The sequence below is a fragment of the Falco peregrinus genome, chromosome 5 (assembly GCF_023634155.1).
Source record: "Falco peregrinus isolate bFalPer1 chromosome 5, bFalPer1.pri, whole genome shotgun sequence".
NCBI lineage: Eukaryota > Metazoa > Chordata > Aves > Falconiformes > Falconidae > Falco > Falco peregrinus.
In genome coordinates, this window is record NC_073725.1 from 9,353,184 (window position 1) to 9,368,484 (window position 15,301).

The 15,301-nt window shown below is 39.0% G+C and overlaps 1 protein-coding gene across 2 annotated transcripts in view; it reads right to left on the reverse strand.

The window, feature by feature from the left end:
- Positions 1-12,887: 12,887 nt before the first annotated feature.
- ZNF385D (zinc finger protein 385D) overlaps positions 12,888-15,301 on the reverse strand; it is a 436,566-nt gene continuing 434,152 nt past the window's right edge. For both annotated transcript variants that reach the window (XM_055806625.1, XM_027782780.2), the window contains one exon: positions 12,888-13,718. In XM_055806625.1, the coding sequence (XP_055662600.1) occupies positions 13,485-13,718 (234 nt within the window). In that variant the 3' untranslated portion in view covers positions 12,888-13,484. The remainder of the gene's footprint in view (positions 13,719-15,301) is intronic.

The following is a 15,301-nucleotide window of genomic DNA, read 5'->3' on the forward strand; positions in this document are numbered from 1 at the left end:
GAGGTTGGAACAAGGTGAAGGTAAGAGCACACAGATATAGCACTTCAGCTCTTTGATAGCTACAAGAAGATGTTTATGCTACCAGAATAGTTTCTTGCTCAGCAGTCCTGGGACACACAAGTTTGTGCTTTGGCCATGTGAAAATATTTAGGCTGTTAGTGTCCAGGTGGCTCTGGATGGGGAAGCTTCCATCCACCACACCTCATCTAAGCAAAAAACTGAGACAATCAGTACATTCTGATTCTATAAAATAGTAGTAAGCTGTTTATAGTTTCTGTCAGAAAGACATGCAACTCAACAGTTACATTGTTTAGGAAATCAGACTTTTTTTTGCGTGACTAAAGTATTTCATCTATAGTAGCTTGAGAGCTTATAAGAGAACAAGTGGAAATAGTGGTTCTCATGGAAAATTCTCACAGCTGTGATCTCTCTGGGAAGACAGCAGATATTTGCTGTGGGATATAACCATTTTTAACAGGGGTCATCTCCCTGATTATGATTCAACAATAACGCTTGTGTTCCAAACTATGTGCCAGATCTCAGCTACCAAAGATTGCTACAGACTTAGAAAAACAATAAGGCTACGCTGATTTAGACCAGCTAAGAAGCTACCTCTGAACATTCAAATCAAACAGCCTCAGCCTTTATAAAAAGATCCCTTCCGCATTAAATGAAAACTTAGTATTCCATCCAACAAACAGCTCTCTATGCAGTGAAAGGAAACACCTGACTTCTGATAAAGTGCTAAACAGCTGTGCTTTCTCAACTCAGAAATTTCTTTTAAGAGGCTAACAGGTAGGGTGAACTCTGTTTCCTAGGGTGGCTCGAATGCTGTTGGAAGTAAGGAAAGCATACCACTATTCTCCGAAAACATTTATAAGCCAAATATAAATTATACTTAAGATCTGTTCCTGCTGTCCTCAATGAGCTTCTGCATTTGCTGCAGACTTCAGCTTCTTTGATTTAGCTTTATGATCCCACGCTGCAAATACTGGTGTTTCACTGAAATGCTGGTTAGGGGGAGAAGGGCTCAACTGCCTTTGCTCCATCCTTTTTTGTGATCATATGTTAAGCTGAATGCCTCTATTTCCTTTCTTGCCCTTTGACGCCCTTTTAATCTGTAATTTCTGGAGTCAAACTCATCTTTTCTACTCTTTACAAAGTATGTGGTGACATTGCCAGGGCTCCGTGCATACCCGCAGGCTCTGCAGCCTCCTCCCCCTCCCAGGGTCCAGCTCCCTGGGATGAAGGCCAGTTCTGACACAGCATTGATCATGTAATGTTGGATCAGACTGCTGGAGAACAGCTAAGGTGAGGGAAGGAGCTGATAACACACCTTGCCTGGGGCCTCTTCCCTTTGGCTTGGGAGCTGCATTTAGACTCAGATTCTTCCCTTGGAAGATGCCCAGGCTACGCTGTGGGTTTGCCTGTGGCTGGCACTACACCTTGCTTGTCCTGACTGCCTTGCTGATCCTGGCCCTGGTACCTGCCTCACTGCTACAGACTGGCCTGGATAGCCCTGGACTCTCAACTTACCTGGCCACTGTCACCAGACCCGTTCTGCTCACCTTGCTGTGGAACCAGCCCCTCGCTGGTGAGGCCCATGTCCAGCCACTTTGCTGCCACCCTTGGCTCCCAGCTCCCCAAGCCTGCTCTTGCTGCTCTCTGAAAAACAGCAGTTCCCTGGAGAGCCTCCAATGCATCAATTTTTGCTTAAAGAAAACCCCAACAACTCTAAACTCCCCCCCCCCCATGCCCCCCCCCCCCCAAAAAAAAAAGGGCAAAAAATAAAAAAAGCCTAATTCAAAATTGTTACATTAATGTGCTTGATGTAGTGAAAACCTCAGTGGAAAAAAACCTCTTCAGTCCTAAGATTGAAACCAAAATTACTAACAGGGATGATTCCCGTCCACCCACCACCTCCCACCTCCCCCCCTACCCCTCATCTTGCACATAGGAGACTCAGTTTCATCGCTGTGCTCTATCAAATGCAGGACATCCCTTTGACTGTCCCACATCCTGAACTGAAGAGCAATTTTCTTAGATTGGATTAATTTGTGACACCTAATATTTGCCTAACATTTCCATCAACTTCAGACCCATATAGTCCAGATGTCTGCCTCACCTCTATCCTCCAATGTTTCCTTTGCAGTCTGCAGAGAAAAGAAGCACTTCCAGGTCACAAGTAATCTCATCCTACAGTGGACAGCTGTACCATGTCCCTAAATCTGCATTTAGTGAAAGGTAACAGTTGAGGTATATACATCTGCACTAGTGCGGATAGTAATGAAGGAATGACCTACTGATAAACCAGGGGTGGGGGACCTGACTGCTTTAGTGCCTAGGAGTTTACCTAGGTCCTAACACAAGTTCAGATCTCCAGCCAGAATCAGAACAAACAGATGAACTTGAATCTTATATCTCAGAGAGCCAGTCTCTTTCTTTTTTCATGAAATATTGCAAAATCTTCTCAGTCTATGTTGGAGTGTAATGAAAGCAACTTTCAAGACCTCTATTTTGTCATAAAATGAAAATCTTATTTTATGATCACAATCAGAGAGCCTTTAGGCACCAATACAGCAATAATAATAACAACAAAAAAAAACCCGGCCAAGCTTTAGTAAAATGACAAAATTATCGGCCATGCTCTGCATAGCTCTGAAATACAGATTTCCATTAGCAGATGGCATAATCTATGAAGACTTCAAATTTAACTGCTCTCATACTCAGGATGCTCAAATTAAAGACAAAACAATGGACTAAATAACTGCACATCTACAAATGTTGCAGTATTTGTTTGATGAGAAACTCAGTCTAAACTGTATTTAGCATTAATTAAGAAGCCAGAAATTAAAATTGTTTTGGCCTCAGTTGTAAGAAAAACAGAAGGCTTTCTTTTTTGGCCAAAACATTTTGGGTTATGTTTTTGTGCTGTAGTCACACAAAGCTTTTAATTCTGTAAAATGTTTTGGAACACACTTTGTATGGAAGAGTATTCCAAATGATCTAATAACATACTGAGCACGTTGCTGAGGTTTGACTCATAGGTTTTGGTTGGTTTGGTAGTTTTGGTTGGTTTATTGGGGTGGGGTTTTTTGAGGGGGGGAGAGGTTGTTTGGTTGCATGTTGTTATTGGGGGTTTGTGTTTTTTTGGTTTGGTTTGGTTTTTTCCTTTTGTTTGATAGCGAAATATGGGACTGAATGGAGAGTAGAAATGTAGCTGAAATTTGCCAAAGCAAGAAATTTATATCCAGTCCCTCCTGAATGGAGTAAATCTATGTTTTTTTGAAAATAAAGACAGACAGATGTCAAATGGCAATTTATTTACCTAATTATTACCTAAAGCCTGAACCGAATGCTAAGTGCTAAGACTCAGGCATCACACAACCAGTCTAGTAACTGAAATAAGGCCTGTATTTTATTGCTGAACTTCAGGAACTCCACAGATTAACTGAATGGCTCCTTAACCAACCAGCACAGTCATACAACGTATAAGCACACATACACTAAGGAAAACAATTCACAGGATTCAGCAACCTCAGTGAGGAGCCTGAAATGAGAGAGGAGCTAAGAGGCCTTGCTCTTTGACTTCAGCCTCTTATTTTGTTGCAGGGACTCTGTTGCTGATCTCTCTCTGTCTCCCTTTGGGATGCTCAGCCACAAGGTCGCAAGTGAGTCCTTGCCCAAGATAAAAGACAAGCAACACTTAAGAGGTTTAGTTGTATTAAAGTGTGTTTGCTGAACTCTGCACGTCTTCATGAATTCAGTGAACCAGAGACATCATTTTTGCTTTCAGTACTTTAAAATATTTTCACTCATCTGTCTGAATTTTTAAAAGCTTGAACTATGCTTAGTAACTGATCATGATAGATGTATTTTGACATAAGATTGTCTAGGAAAACTATATTGAACCCTATTTCAGCAGGAATGTGACAGACTGTACCAGTTGACAGACAGTGTCCAAAAAGCTACCACCAAATGTGTCTACCTACACTCAGATTTGGAGCACTTAACTTTCTGACTGTTGCTATGTGAATAGACAAGTGAAAGACTGCCAAGACAAGATTTAGAAGTCTTTTTTCTGTGAAATGCCAACCCCTGTATTTCTTATATTTCTCTCCCTGACTTGAAGTCAAGTCACTGACCTCTTTTGGAGTGACACACAGAAAACAGCCCAGACCTGTGGACTGGCTCGTTGTGCTCAGTCAGCTGCTGCCACAGCAAACAGAGCACAGAAAACCCATTTGTAACAGGGACAGAACCCACCTGAGGATCTCCTCAGTTTTTGCCTGCTTAGAACTTTTTTGACACCTTTTCTGTGTTTTAACACAAACATCTGATTTCCAGCCAGTTTTCACTGGTGAATTTATAGGCATTTATTCACATGCTTATGCTTGAACACTTCCTTAACTGGAATAGCTTGTTTCTCTTCCTGATGGTTACCACTGTTTCCTTCCCAGGATGTGCAGGAAACAATTGAATCCGTCTCTCCCTCTGTCCTCTGCTCTTATTCTAAACATATAAATGTTATTGTATTATTTCCTCATCTACTCAACTCTTTTCTGAAAGGACTTAATTGTTCTTGATCATGACTCACTAAATTTATCAAAATATATTTTTTTTATTCTGTGGTGGAATAATGCACAATATACCTCAATGAACATTTTTACTATTTTTTAAACAGCTGTGTCGAATTTCTAACTCATTGTCACCAATGATAATACCTGTGGGTTATGCTCTTCTTCAGCTACTTCCAGTGGGTATGTTCTTAAAGCTACTTTTTAGATTCTAAATACATGATTGTCCCTTTTTTTCCTATTGAATTACAGCTCCTTTCTCTTATATGAGTTCTCAAAGTCATTCTATTCTTTCTGGAAAATATCGTGTTCCCTTCTATATTGATGATAGCTCCTAATGTGTGTTATCAAAGAATTTCAAGAGCACATGCTTTTTACTGTGTGCAAAATCACCAGTGAAACCAGATACAACCTAAAATTGCTCCTGAGGAACAGCCTTCTGCCTTCTCTCCCCACCCTAATAATTCTTACACTAGAATCCATGCAGCCTTCACTTCAGTTAGTTTCTTTCAAAGTTGTTGTCCAGATCCTCATAGTACCAATTTAATCACTTTTATCAGTCACCATCTCAAATATTTAATCTGATCTTCAGCAATTAATCTACCCTTACCTAATAAAGAAATTAGCAAAACATTGACAATTTTGGATCATCTAACTTACCTTTGAGAGGACACAGCTGTTTTCTAGCCCACTGCCTTTTCCCTGTGGCTAACTCTGACCTTTAAAAAACCCTCAGGTAGGTATCAGGGTTTAAAATAGCAAAGTATAATTGCCCCCGTCACCTTCCTCCACCCTTTTTTAATTAGAGACATTATATTGACTATTTATCAGTCAAAACTACTATTACAAACTACCAGACCATGAAATTTTACTCTTGGACTTATATAAATGTCATCTGAATTTACAGTGTTTTTGAAGTGTGAATGGATCAGGGCCAGTTTTTGTGAAGCCTTCAATACTTTTAGTACCCCCTAAACTAAAGGTGCACTGTATTACTAAAGGAAGGGCTTATGCTGGTTATCTGTAAGGCCTAGGAATAATATTTCATTATCCTGATGAATAACTTGGTCTCAGGTTTGAGTTACTTTACTGCAATATTGGAGATTGTCCATAGCTGGAAATACATTGTTCAAGGATACCAACAAACCTCTACAGTACCTAATTGTCGCAGGGCGCTCGTCAGGGCTAAACTCTCTCACATCTGGGTTCAGAAGGAACTTCCCTACTTTTTTTCTTTTTTTTTTTTTTTTTCCCCCAGAACCATTACCCACTCTTGCCCTAATGTAATACAGCTGTACTCACCTGGATATCCTCCTGGCAGGTCTTTGACACCACATCATGTAACACGTGCTCTTCATCTCCAGCGCTTTCAGAGGGTCCTAGTAGGTTTTGAGGATTTCTTTACTGAAGTTTAAGGTGCTTAGTGAGTTGGTGGCATAGAGTTGACAATTTGGGCACTGCTCCAGATTAAGTGTTGCATGGAATAGCGATCCATTGCATCTTGTCTCATGGAGCAGAACTGAAGAGCTTCTAAAGTACTTACTGCAGCTGTGAAGCTCCTGACAGCCGGAATGCAGATATCAATAAAACATGGAAGGCTAGTTTCTTTTTTTTCTTCTGCTGCTTTTCATAGTTATGTTAAGCAGATGAAAATAGCTCTAACTTTTCTTCCAAGGATTCACTTGCCATGCAACATACCCCAGAAGAGAACACAGAATCTCACAGTTAGGGAGAAGACTTCACTGTAGTATAGCCAACAAGATTGGTTTCAGTGGTCAGTATTTAAAGCAACCAAACTAACGAGGGGCTCAGTGCAGGACTCCAGCCACAGGCTTGGTTAGATTATGCCACTGAAGGTAATAAAGGGATACTACATTATATATCCATGTTATACACCCCATAAGTGGGTGGGTTGTTTATTTTTGTTTTAAATGCTCATTGCAGTGTCCCATCCTGCTGGGAGAGTGACAAAATGTGATTCAGAAAAGGGATGGGAGGAAAATAAGAGCTGTGTATATACACAGAGGCAACACCTGTGCAGAAATGTGTCTGATTGACTACATGGTGGTTTTAGTGTGTGAATTATTGGATAAAGAGCTACAGCTGTTTCCACCTCCTTTTCAAAACTGTATAAATAGAAGAAAGAAACAGGCCTTTTCTCTTTGAGTGACACCTACATTTCAGCAAGCTGGTAGGACTTAGGCAACTGCAGGAAGTAAAAAAAAAAAAAAGTGACCCAAATTGAGGCTCATTACATTTTTATTTTTAATTCTTGGGTGCTCCTTCTGGGTACCAAAACTTACCTTCCTGGTTTTATTCTGATGGACAAAACAAATCCAGTCAGTAGATTGGCAATAATGTTACGGACAAGACTACACTGAAAACATGCCTGAAAGAACAATTACACTTGGGTGGTAGGGCATCACCCCCCAAACTGAAGCACTTGTAAAGAGTCCTCAGACCAGATTTTTTTTTTTTTTTCAAATTGACATCCCCTGTGTCCTAAATATGACAGAAGGAACACATTAGGAACATAATGGGGGTGCTGCCTTTCCCCATCGAGCCACCAGGCAGTTTTGAGGGAATTACAACAGGCTGTTATAAAGGCAGAGTTTTGCCATATGCTATCATCTCCCACCCTCTTGTAACCCAAAAGGATTTCTGTGCTTGGCAGACTGTGTTTTGAGCAGACTATTTTCACCTGATACATGTGTCAATGAGAACTGTTCCCATGGCAAATGCCAGCCATCAGCCACAAGCAGAGAAAGGGCTGAAGCTGTTAACAAATGCTGCAGGCATTCGTAGTGAGAAAATGGTTTATGGATTTTATCCTTTTTTCTATTGCCTCTGCAGTCAGAAATACATAGCTATTGTTACTGAAAATAAGAAATAACATTTACATTTAATTAAACCTTTGAAGAATCTCAAAAGATGAACATCTCAGGTAACTGAAAGACTAAAGAGCTGTCTGTGTCAGAAAACTGAGTAGATTAGGTAAAGAGCACTGTACTATACATACGTTCTCTATTCATAACATACTACTATTACTGTGGCACTGCTGCTTTACATTTTTTATTCAATTTATCGACTCTGATCAAATGATCCATCAGGGAGCTTGATTCTTAAGTGCATATTTAAAGTTACAGACTCTGCTCATTCATATGAGAGATGAAACTACGAATAAAGAAACATAGAAGAACAATCAAATAGTAATGAAAACAAAACTATGGATATCCCTTCTGGAGACCCAGGTGTCAATGAGATGTAGTGACGTCTCGGCTGGTATGAACAGACATGGATTTCCAAGGAAAATTATTGTGTCCTTTAATTAAGTGTTCAAAACCTATGCAGTGAATATTAATAACTATACTTGTTTCTAATTATGGGTGTCAAATATCCAATTTCTGTTGTGAACAGCACAAATGTCAGTGTGCTGACAGTGTGACTGCTGTGAAGACCATTGGTACAAAGTCACTTAAGTATCTAAGCTAAAGAAAGTCTTCTGGGTTCTTTCTCATAAAAAATATTTTTAAAGTTGAGATCTCATGACCTTCAAGGTCCTATTTTTTATCCAGGAACTCTTGAATCGCCCAGCTTGTTAATGCCTCACAAGTCCCATATAAGAACATTGCTCAAGGAAAAGGGATCAAATTAGTTTATCAGTTTCTTTACACTGACTCTTCTTACTTCATCACCCAAGCATCACCCCAGCATGAAGTCAATGACAGGAGCTAGGCAGCCACTAATCATGTTTCAGGCTCAGCCAAGTTTCTTTATCAATATATCAATACTGAATCAGAGTTTAATGACACCTAATTGCAGTACACAGCATGACTGCAAAAGGCCTCAGGACTCAGGGCAAAAAATTGCCTCTACTGAAGCCTCTACAGGTCTTTGCAACTGCTTTCAGGAGTCCCAGGGTTAAGAGCATTATGGTTTTCATAGTACTTTTAATTACGGTCTGGAGCACAGACTCTTTCAGCCCCCATCATTTCAGATCCGGCTATGCAATAACCATCCTCCACATAGTTACATTTACTCCTAAATGGTCCTGAATTTTAATAAACCTGTAGGTGTCAGAGGACATAAAGCTCTTGTCCTTGGCTAAACCCTTAACTGTGTGTTTGAGATTTTGACTAGTCTAAAAGATGGGGTTTATCGACATTACTGTTTCCTTCAGCCATACACCGAATCCCAGCACAGAAGCTTCTGTATGACTCACTGGCACTTACAGATAAACAATGAAAACAGGGGAAGATGTGATATAGAAAAAAATCTGCAATATTTTACATAGCATAGGCTCATATTTTCACATGCATCTAGACAAACAGGAAGCCCACAGTTATTTTCTTGTGAGCTTTAGGTGCTTAGAGCCCTGAAGCCTGAACTGTGCTAAACTCAAATTTAAAACTGGAAATTCAGACATCTATGTTAATAAAAAGCACAGATTCCTTACAAGGGGGGGTTAGGCTTCCAACTTCACGTATTTCCAAAGAGATTTGTGCAGCCAAACCATCTGGGTATCTGTGCTTCATTCATATTTAGCCACAAGAATGCTGTAATTGTGAAGAAACCTTTTCAGGTCTTGCTCCTTAGTGTTGGTCTTATGTTCATCAAATAATATTTGTTTTTGCAAAAAAAAAATAATGAGAGATATTAAGACAGAAATTCCCCAAGATGCTTTGAAGAGACTCTAAGAACTATGCATTTACTGGGAGCAGAAGGCAGAAGCAGGGTCTCCTAAGAAGCATGACTTCAGCTTTCAGGGAATATCAGGCCAAAACTCTACTGTATCTTTGGGGATTAGAATAGAAGTGACTGAGGGCAGGTCCATTCAGTTATGGTATTCCCGGTCTAACTAGAAGATAATGAGTGTGAGACGTTAAATTTACCCATAGCATCTTCGCATTGCTTCAGCATCTAAAAAGTCTTTCCATCTTTTGAAATACAGAGCCAATTGTAATATTCCAGTACTAAAATGACAGATGTAATTCTTCTAGTTATATTAACTTTATTTAGCTATTCTTGATTTTATATAATTTTAATTTATCTTAAAATAAAGTCGTATACTTTTCAAATACAATATTCCTTGACATGGCCAGTTCATTTTTTTTCTTCATTTTGGATCATCATATTTATACCATTTGCTTACTGACCTCTCGCATCAGCTTTTACAGCAGCTTTCAAGAAGGTAACTGATTTCATGGTTCAGAGCAACGATGATCCTTCTGAACAAAGGTTTGAAGCCAGAGATAGTTGGAAAAATGCAGATAGCGTAAAAATATAAATATATATATCCTTCCCACAAAAATACCATTTCTTTGGGTCAGAACAGAATAGTCATTCTTTAATGCTTGGTATAGAATTTAAGAAAACATTCCCGAACCTATTTGTTTTTCTGAGTTCATACCCAGCCATTTTCCTGCAGGCTGATTTCACACTGTTATTCCAGTGAGTGACTGTGCCTTCAATGAAATGATGCTTCCTTGTGATTTAGGCTTCCTCTTGGCCCTGGAGTGTGACTGTAATATGAAATATGATGACAGATTTTTCTTTCATAGTGCTCTCCATATCGGATGTATTGACAAGTAGGTGTGAAGTGTCTTCTGTTTGCTAGCTCCTTTGACAGCTGCTGTGGACATACCCTTGACTGGAAGCTCCCCTTGCCCAATCAGATTGCTGTGCCAATATTTTCCTTGACATACATACATATATATATATATATATATGTAAAATAAAACTGTCGTGCTGACATCCCACTTACATTGACCTGTTACTGACCAAGAGGAGGGTGGAACAGCAAGGCACAGAAAATCCACTATACATTCTAACATTTAGGCTTTATCCTTTATTAGGTAGTGAGTAAGAGACATAAAAAGAATTGAGTTTGTTGTTTACAGCTGAAATTTAAAAGAGACTTGTGTGAACAAAAACTTGTTCCATAGAGCACTGTGACAAAAGAGGTCCAAGAAAACTGAAGGTGTCATTGCAAATTAGCTGATGTAAGTAGTTGGAATGACACTCTTTATTTCTAGCAAAACTTCTATTGACTCTGCCCTTAGTACTGTGCCTCCATACATGCCACAGGCCACATTTTGGCAAGGATCAGCCTGTTGATTTTGATGGCATCACAATGACATGGCAGGATGTATAGCAGGTGTCCCAGTACAAGAAGACCGTGCATAAGAGCCTGTAGGATATTTGTGGCTCTCCCCTTTTCCCATCTGCATGTTTTTTCATGAGGAAAAGATCGCCCGCCCCGAACCTCTCCCTTCCCAAAACACCAATCCTCCTCTGCTTGTTAAGCAGGCTCTTGCTTACACAGACTATTACAAAAGGCTCTGGAGATAAATGGTGGTTCAGGGAGCACAGCTTGAAAACCAGTGCCCTATTCAAGGAAGAATCTGAATGCAGCTGGCAATGGCACTACAACTTCTGCAAAAAGATGGAAGGTTGCAAGCAGGCTTAAAAGACCAAGAGAAAGATTTTGCAAAGAGGAGTTGAACTGTACTACATTATATTTATGTACCCAAATAAAAGGAAATAGTTTCTAAATTGAGTGTTAGTTGCAGGTTTTGAAGGCTGGCTTGTTTAGTGCCTCTTTACTGGGAGCTGTAGAGTACGGAGCCCTTTTAAATGTCAGCCCCTAGTTACTTAGGTGCCTAAACTTGGCTTCAGGAACTTACTCATACTCTTCTTGTTTTGGAAACTGGGCCAAAGCAATCCAGCTAGGAATCAGCCCTGAAATCACCACCGCATCTTTTTCATGGCTACATAGGAGTGAATTAAATATAAAGAAAAGCCCATTTAATTTCAAGGCACAAACATTTGCAAATAAACTGGATGAAATACAAATACATAATACAGAACTTATTTTAATACTTCTAGATAAATAAATGCATCTCTTTGGAATTCTTTGGACACAGACATCCATGGAACCTCTTCTTTCTCTCTTTTTATATATATATATATTTTATATAAAATCTAAATGCAGAGAGGTTTAAAAAATGGCAAATACCAATGTATATGGAAGGCTCACTGATGAACTGCAAGTCAAAAGTGCTGTATATTCCCATTCTCTGTATCTCCCAACTGTCCATATTAACCACAGGCAGTATTATATAGCAACCACATGGTCAATATTTTGCATTACTACCTTTTAATAAAATCTTTCAAATAATTTCCTCATCTAAACTTAAATTAGGTTTTTAAATTTTATTCCTCCTAAATGTATGGTAGGCATTTCACTTAACTACACATCAGAGTGGTCGCATGTGACTCAGCAGCACACTCAATATTAATAGATACTTTTCAGCTCCCTATGGGAAAAAGCAGGCAGCAAGAATCAGATTCAAGAAGTCTATTTTTTTCTCTGCTGTTTGTTACTTACCACTTAATGACCCACATGTGAAACTCAATGATTATATAATTATTTTATATAGTAGATTTTCTGTTTATAAGTTATTTTTCTTACTCTAACATATATACAATATATCTATATATACCCCTGATAAATCTTACTTTAAAGGGACACAGTCAACCCCTTTAAGCCTCACAGTAAATATATAAGGCTTTAAGCTGTCCCTACATAAAGGTCAGCTACAGAATTCAAGGGTCCCTTCAGATCCTAAAGGTTGTATTTGTTCCAAACCCATGATGTGCAGTTATCTCGTAATATGTATCTCATGTGTTCTGTTTACGTTTTATAGGTATATTAAGACATTTTATATCACATCAGTAGGAAATAAAACAAGAGAATAAATCTGTTCCTAAGACTAAGTCTATTGCAAAAAATGTTATCTCTATCTACAGACACTCCCACTGGTGTGATATAAAAAGAATATGTGCCATTCTTGGGATGAAATGCTGGCTACATTGCAGTCAGGAGGAACTTTATACTGACTTAAATGAGGCCAGGATTTTTCTCCCACTTTTCATTTGCTAGTTATGACTATGCGTAACCCATTTGTGTCTTCCCTCTGTTCAACACTAAAGTGTCAGGCCTGTTTCATGACAAGAGTGTATTTGTTGCTGTCCACTGACATGCCTTAAACATTGATCTATCCTGTATGTATTATACCTTTTGAGTATACACACACTGTACACATGTTCTCAGTTAAATAAAAGTTTGACCTAATCTGTGTACAGCATCTGGATATTATTTATTTTCCCCACTAAATCTTCCTCATCATCTGCTTTGCCCTAACCATAGTTTATCTTCACGCCCATTCTTCTACAGGTGAGGAAACCAATTTCTGCCCACCAGGAACAGCTCCACATTATTGTCACCATTTTAAACTACTTACCAAAGTGACATAATTTGTTTATTTTATCTTTTGCAACTCTGTTAGAAACCTAGTGGCATAGATAGAGACACAATACTACTGTTTTACAAGACATCTATTGTATCTACTTTTGTTCAGATAAATACCCAGTAACTGCTGATTTGGCAGGAGGATTGGTAAGGGTACTACTATTCACAGTGTTTCTTTTTTTTCCTTCTTCTTTAATCTACAGAATAAAGTATTTTATGTACATCGGAACCAGTTAATGCCCTTTAGACAAATTTGTAAGTTGTTTCATAAAGCAGGAAAGACATTGCAGGGAAATGTGTGCCAAAAAGCACAGTCAAAAGGCTTCGTAAGTTTTATATGTCACTACAAGTCAATGCTGGAGATCAGTTCTAAAACGATCAATACTCAAGAGGAATGTTCTCATCGGAGAAAATACTGCCCATTCCCCCTCAGAATTTGTTCAGTTCTCTATCAAAAGTCCTGGCTCTTCATATATATACTTTAAACTATAAATAAACACTGCATAGTTCAATGTTCTTGATTTTCTTTTTTTGTTTGTTTGTTTGTTTTGATTTGAAAAATTATTGCAGTACAATTAATTCCTGTTTGGAGTTCAGTAAGGAGCGAACAGCACAGGAGTATGGGTGGTCCGTATAGGCCCCGGAGCTGGCCGTAGGAGTGCTGGAGGAAGTGCTGACGTCTGGAAAAGGGTGGCTGCCGGGGCTGTGCGAAGACTGAAGGGGGAATTCACAGCCACAGCAGCAGCTGCTGCTGCAGCTGCTAGAGGATTTGGTAAGATTCGTGGAGCCATCGGCTTTGAAGGTTCCTTTGAAAATACTAATTTTACCTGTGGGGAAGAGAGAAAACAAACAAACAGAGAGACATAATTTGTTCATATTAGCTACACGACAGGGAGCTTGACTTAAGATTGTAAGTGCAACATCAAGCAAGAGAGGTCTCATAGTGGCTATTGACTCTGTGAGCTGCAGGCTTGTGAAAGTAGATATGATCTTGCACATTGGACAAGGCTGAGTAGGATTTGGCTGGCGACAAACAGTTTCAACGTTTATGCCTTATCACTGAGACTTGTAATTTAATATATTAGAAATCAAAGCAAACCTAAAGAGGGGCTGAGCAATCTGCACCAAAGTAAAGCTGCATGTACCCTGCAAGAATTAAATATGGAAGAATTAGCCAACAATTAAAAGACCTCCATCTGGTCAGCTTTAGGTTAGACACCACAGCAAAGTGAAAACATATCCTATTACCTGGTCTGATTAAGAAAGTACTTTTGTTTTGGATGCAAGTTCTACTTAAAATTAAGATCTCCAGCTAGCTCCTCTCTATTAACTCCTGCCTCTAATAACAAGCAAATAAACAATGCTTATCTTGCACTGGTTGTGAAAACCTCTTATGTTTCATGTGTTGAAACAGGCAATGAATTCTATGGATGCTGCTCTATGTAATCTTGCTCTGTCTTCAGATTTTTTTTCACTAAGATACTGTTAATTCTTACAGGGACTGTGAAAAAGTGGCAGGTATTTTTAAATGTTGTATGAGAAAAATCATGCCTATATCACTTAGTATGGTGCCAAACCATGGTATTTTTGCTACTGACACTGAGGCTTCTGCTTTAAAAACGTTTAAATCATAAGTCTTATGCACTACCAAATACAGTTTAGAAAACTCCTCATTCAGAGTTTCCAAAAAGAAAAAGAACAACCTAAAGATTTTCCCAGACTGATTGAAAATACTCAGAGGTCCATTATTATTTAACAGAATTTACATTTGGTATGCATACAAATGAACATCAGAGTAGTCTATGTAGATTTCTGCAGATTTCAGTGGGATTTCAAGTTTCTAATGAGATGCCAGGGGCCTGAATACCTTTTTTTTGTTCGGGTTTCATGGCTCTGAGATAAGAATAGAAACCTCATCCACTAATAAGGCAAAGTTCCTATTGGCTCTGATGGACTTACAGTGGGTCTGTGTCCTGGCATGACCTGAGGTCCTTTGCAAAGAACAGAAACCTGAATAAAGTATTGAATATACGAAAAATGAATATATGTACCATGCCGCGGTACATCTCAGTGTAAGTATGGACACTTCTCACTCACAGGGAAACACAATTTCTCATCCTTGAATTGAAAGGGACTTTCAGATAATTAACTTGCACCATATCAATCTGATATTCTCAACTCAACAGTATCTTGGTGAGAGAACAGTCAGAAAGCAAGGACAGGAGTACTCTTGCACGAACCACCAGTGAGTTTCATCATTAAAGTATCATCAAATTGCAAGAGTCTGTTGGTTCTTTACCAACCAGATGGATAACAGGATTTTTACTTTTCCTATATACCCATTGGCAACTCTTCCAGCTTCAAGATCCTTTAAAGGTCTGGGAGAGATACTCAGAGGGGACCAGATTCT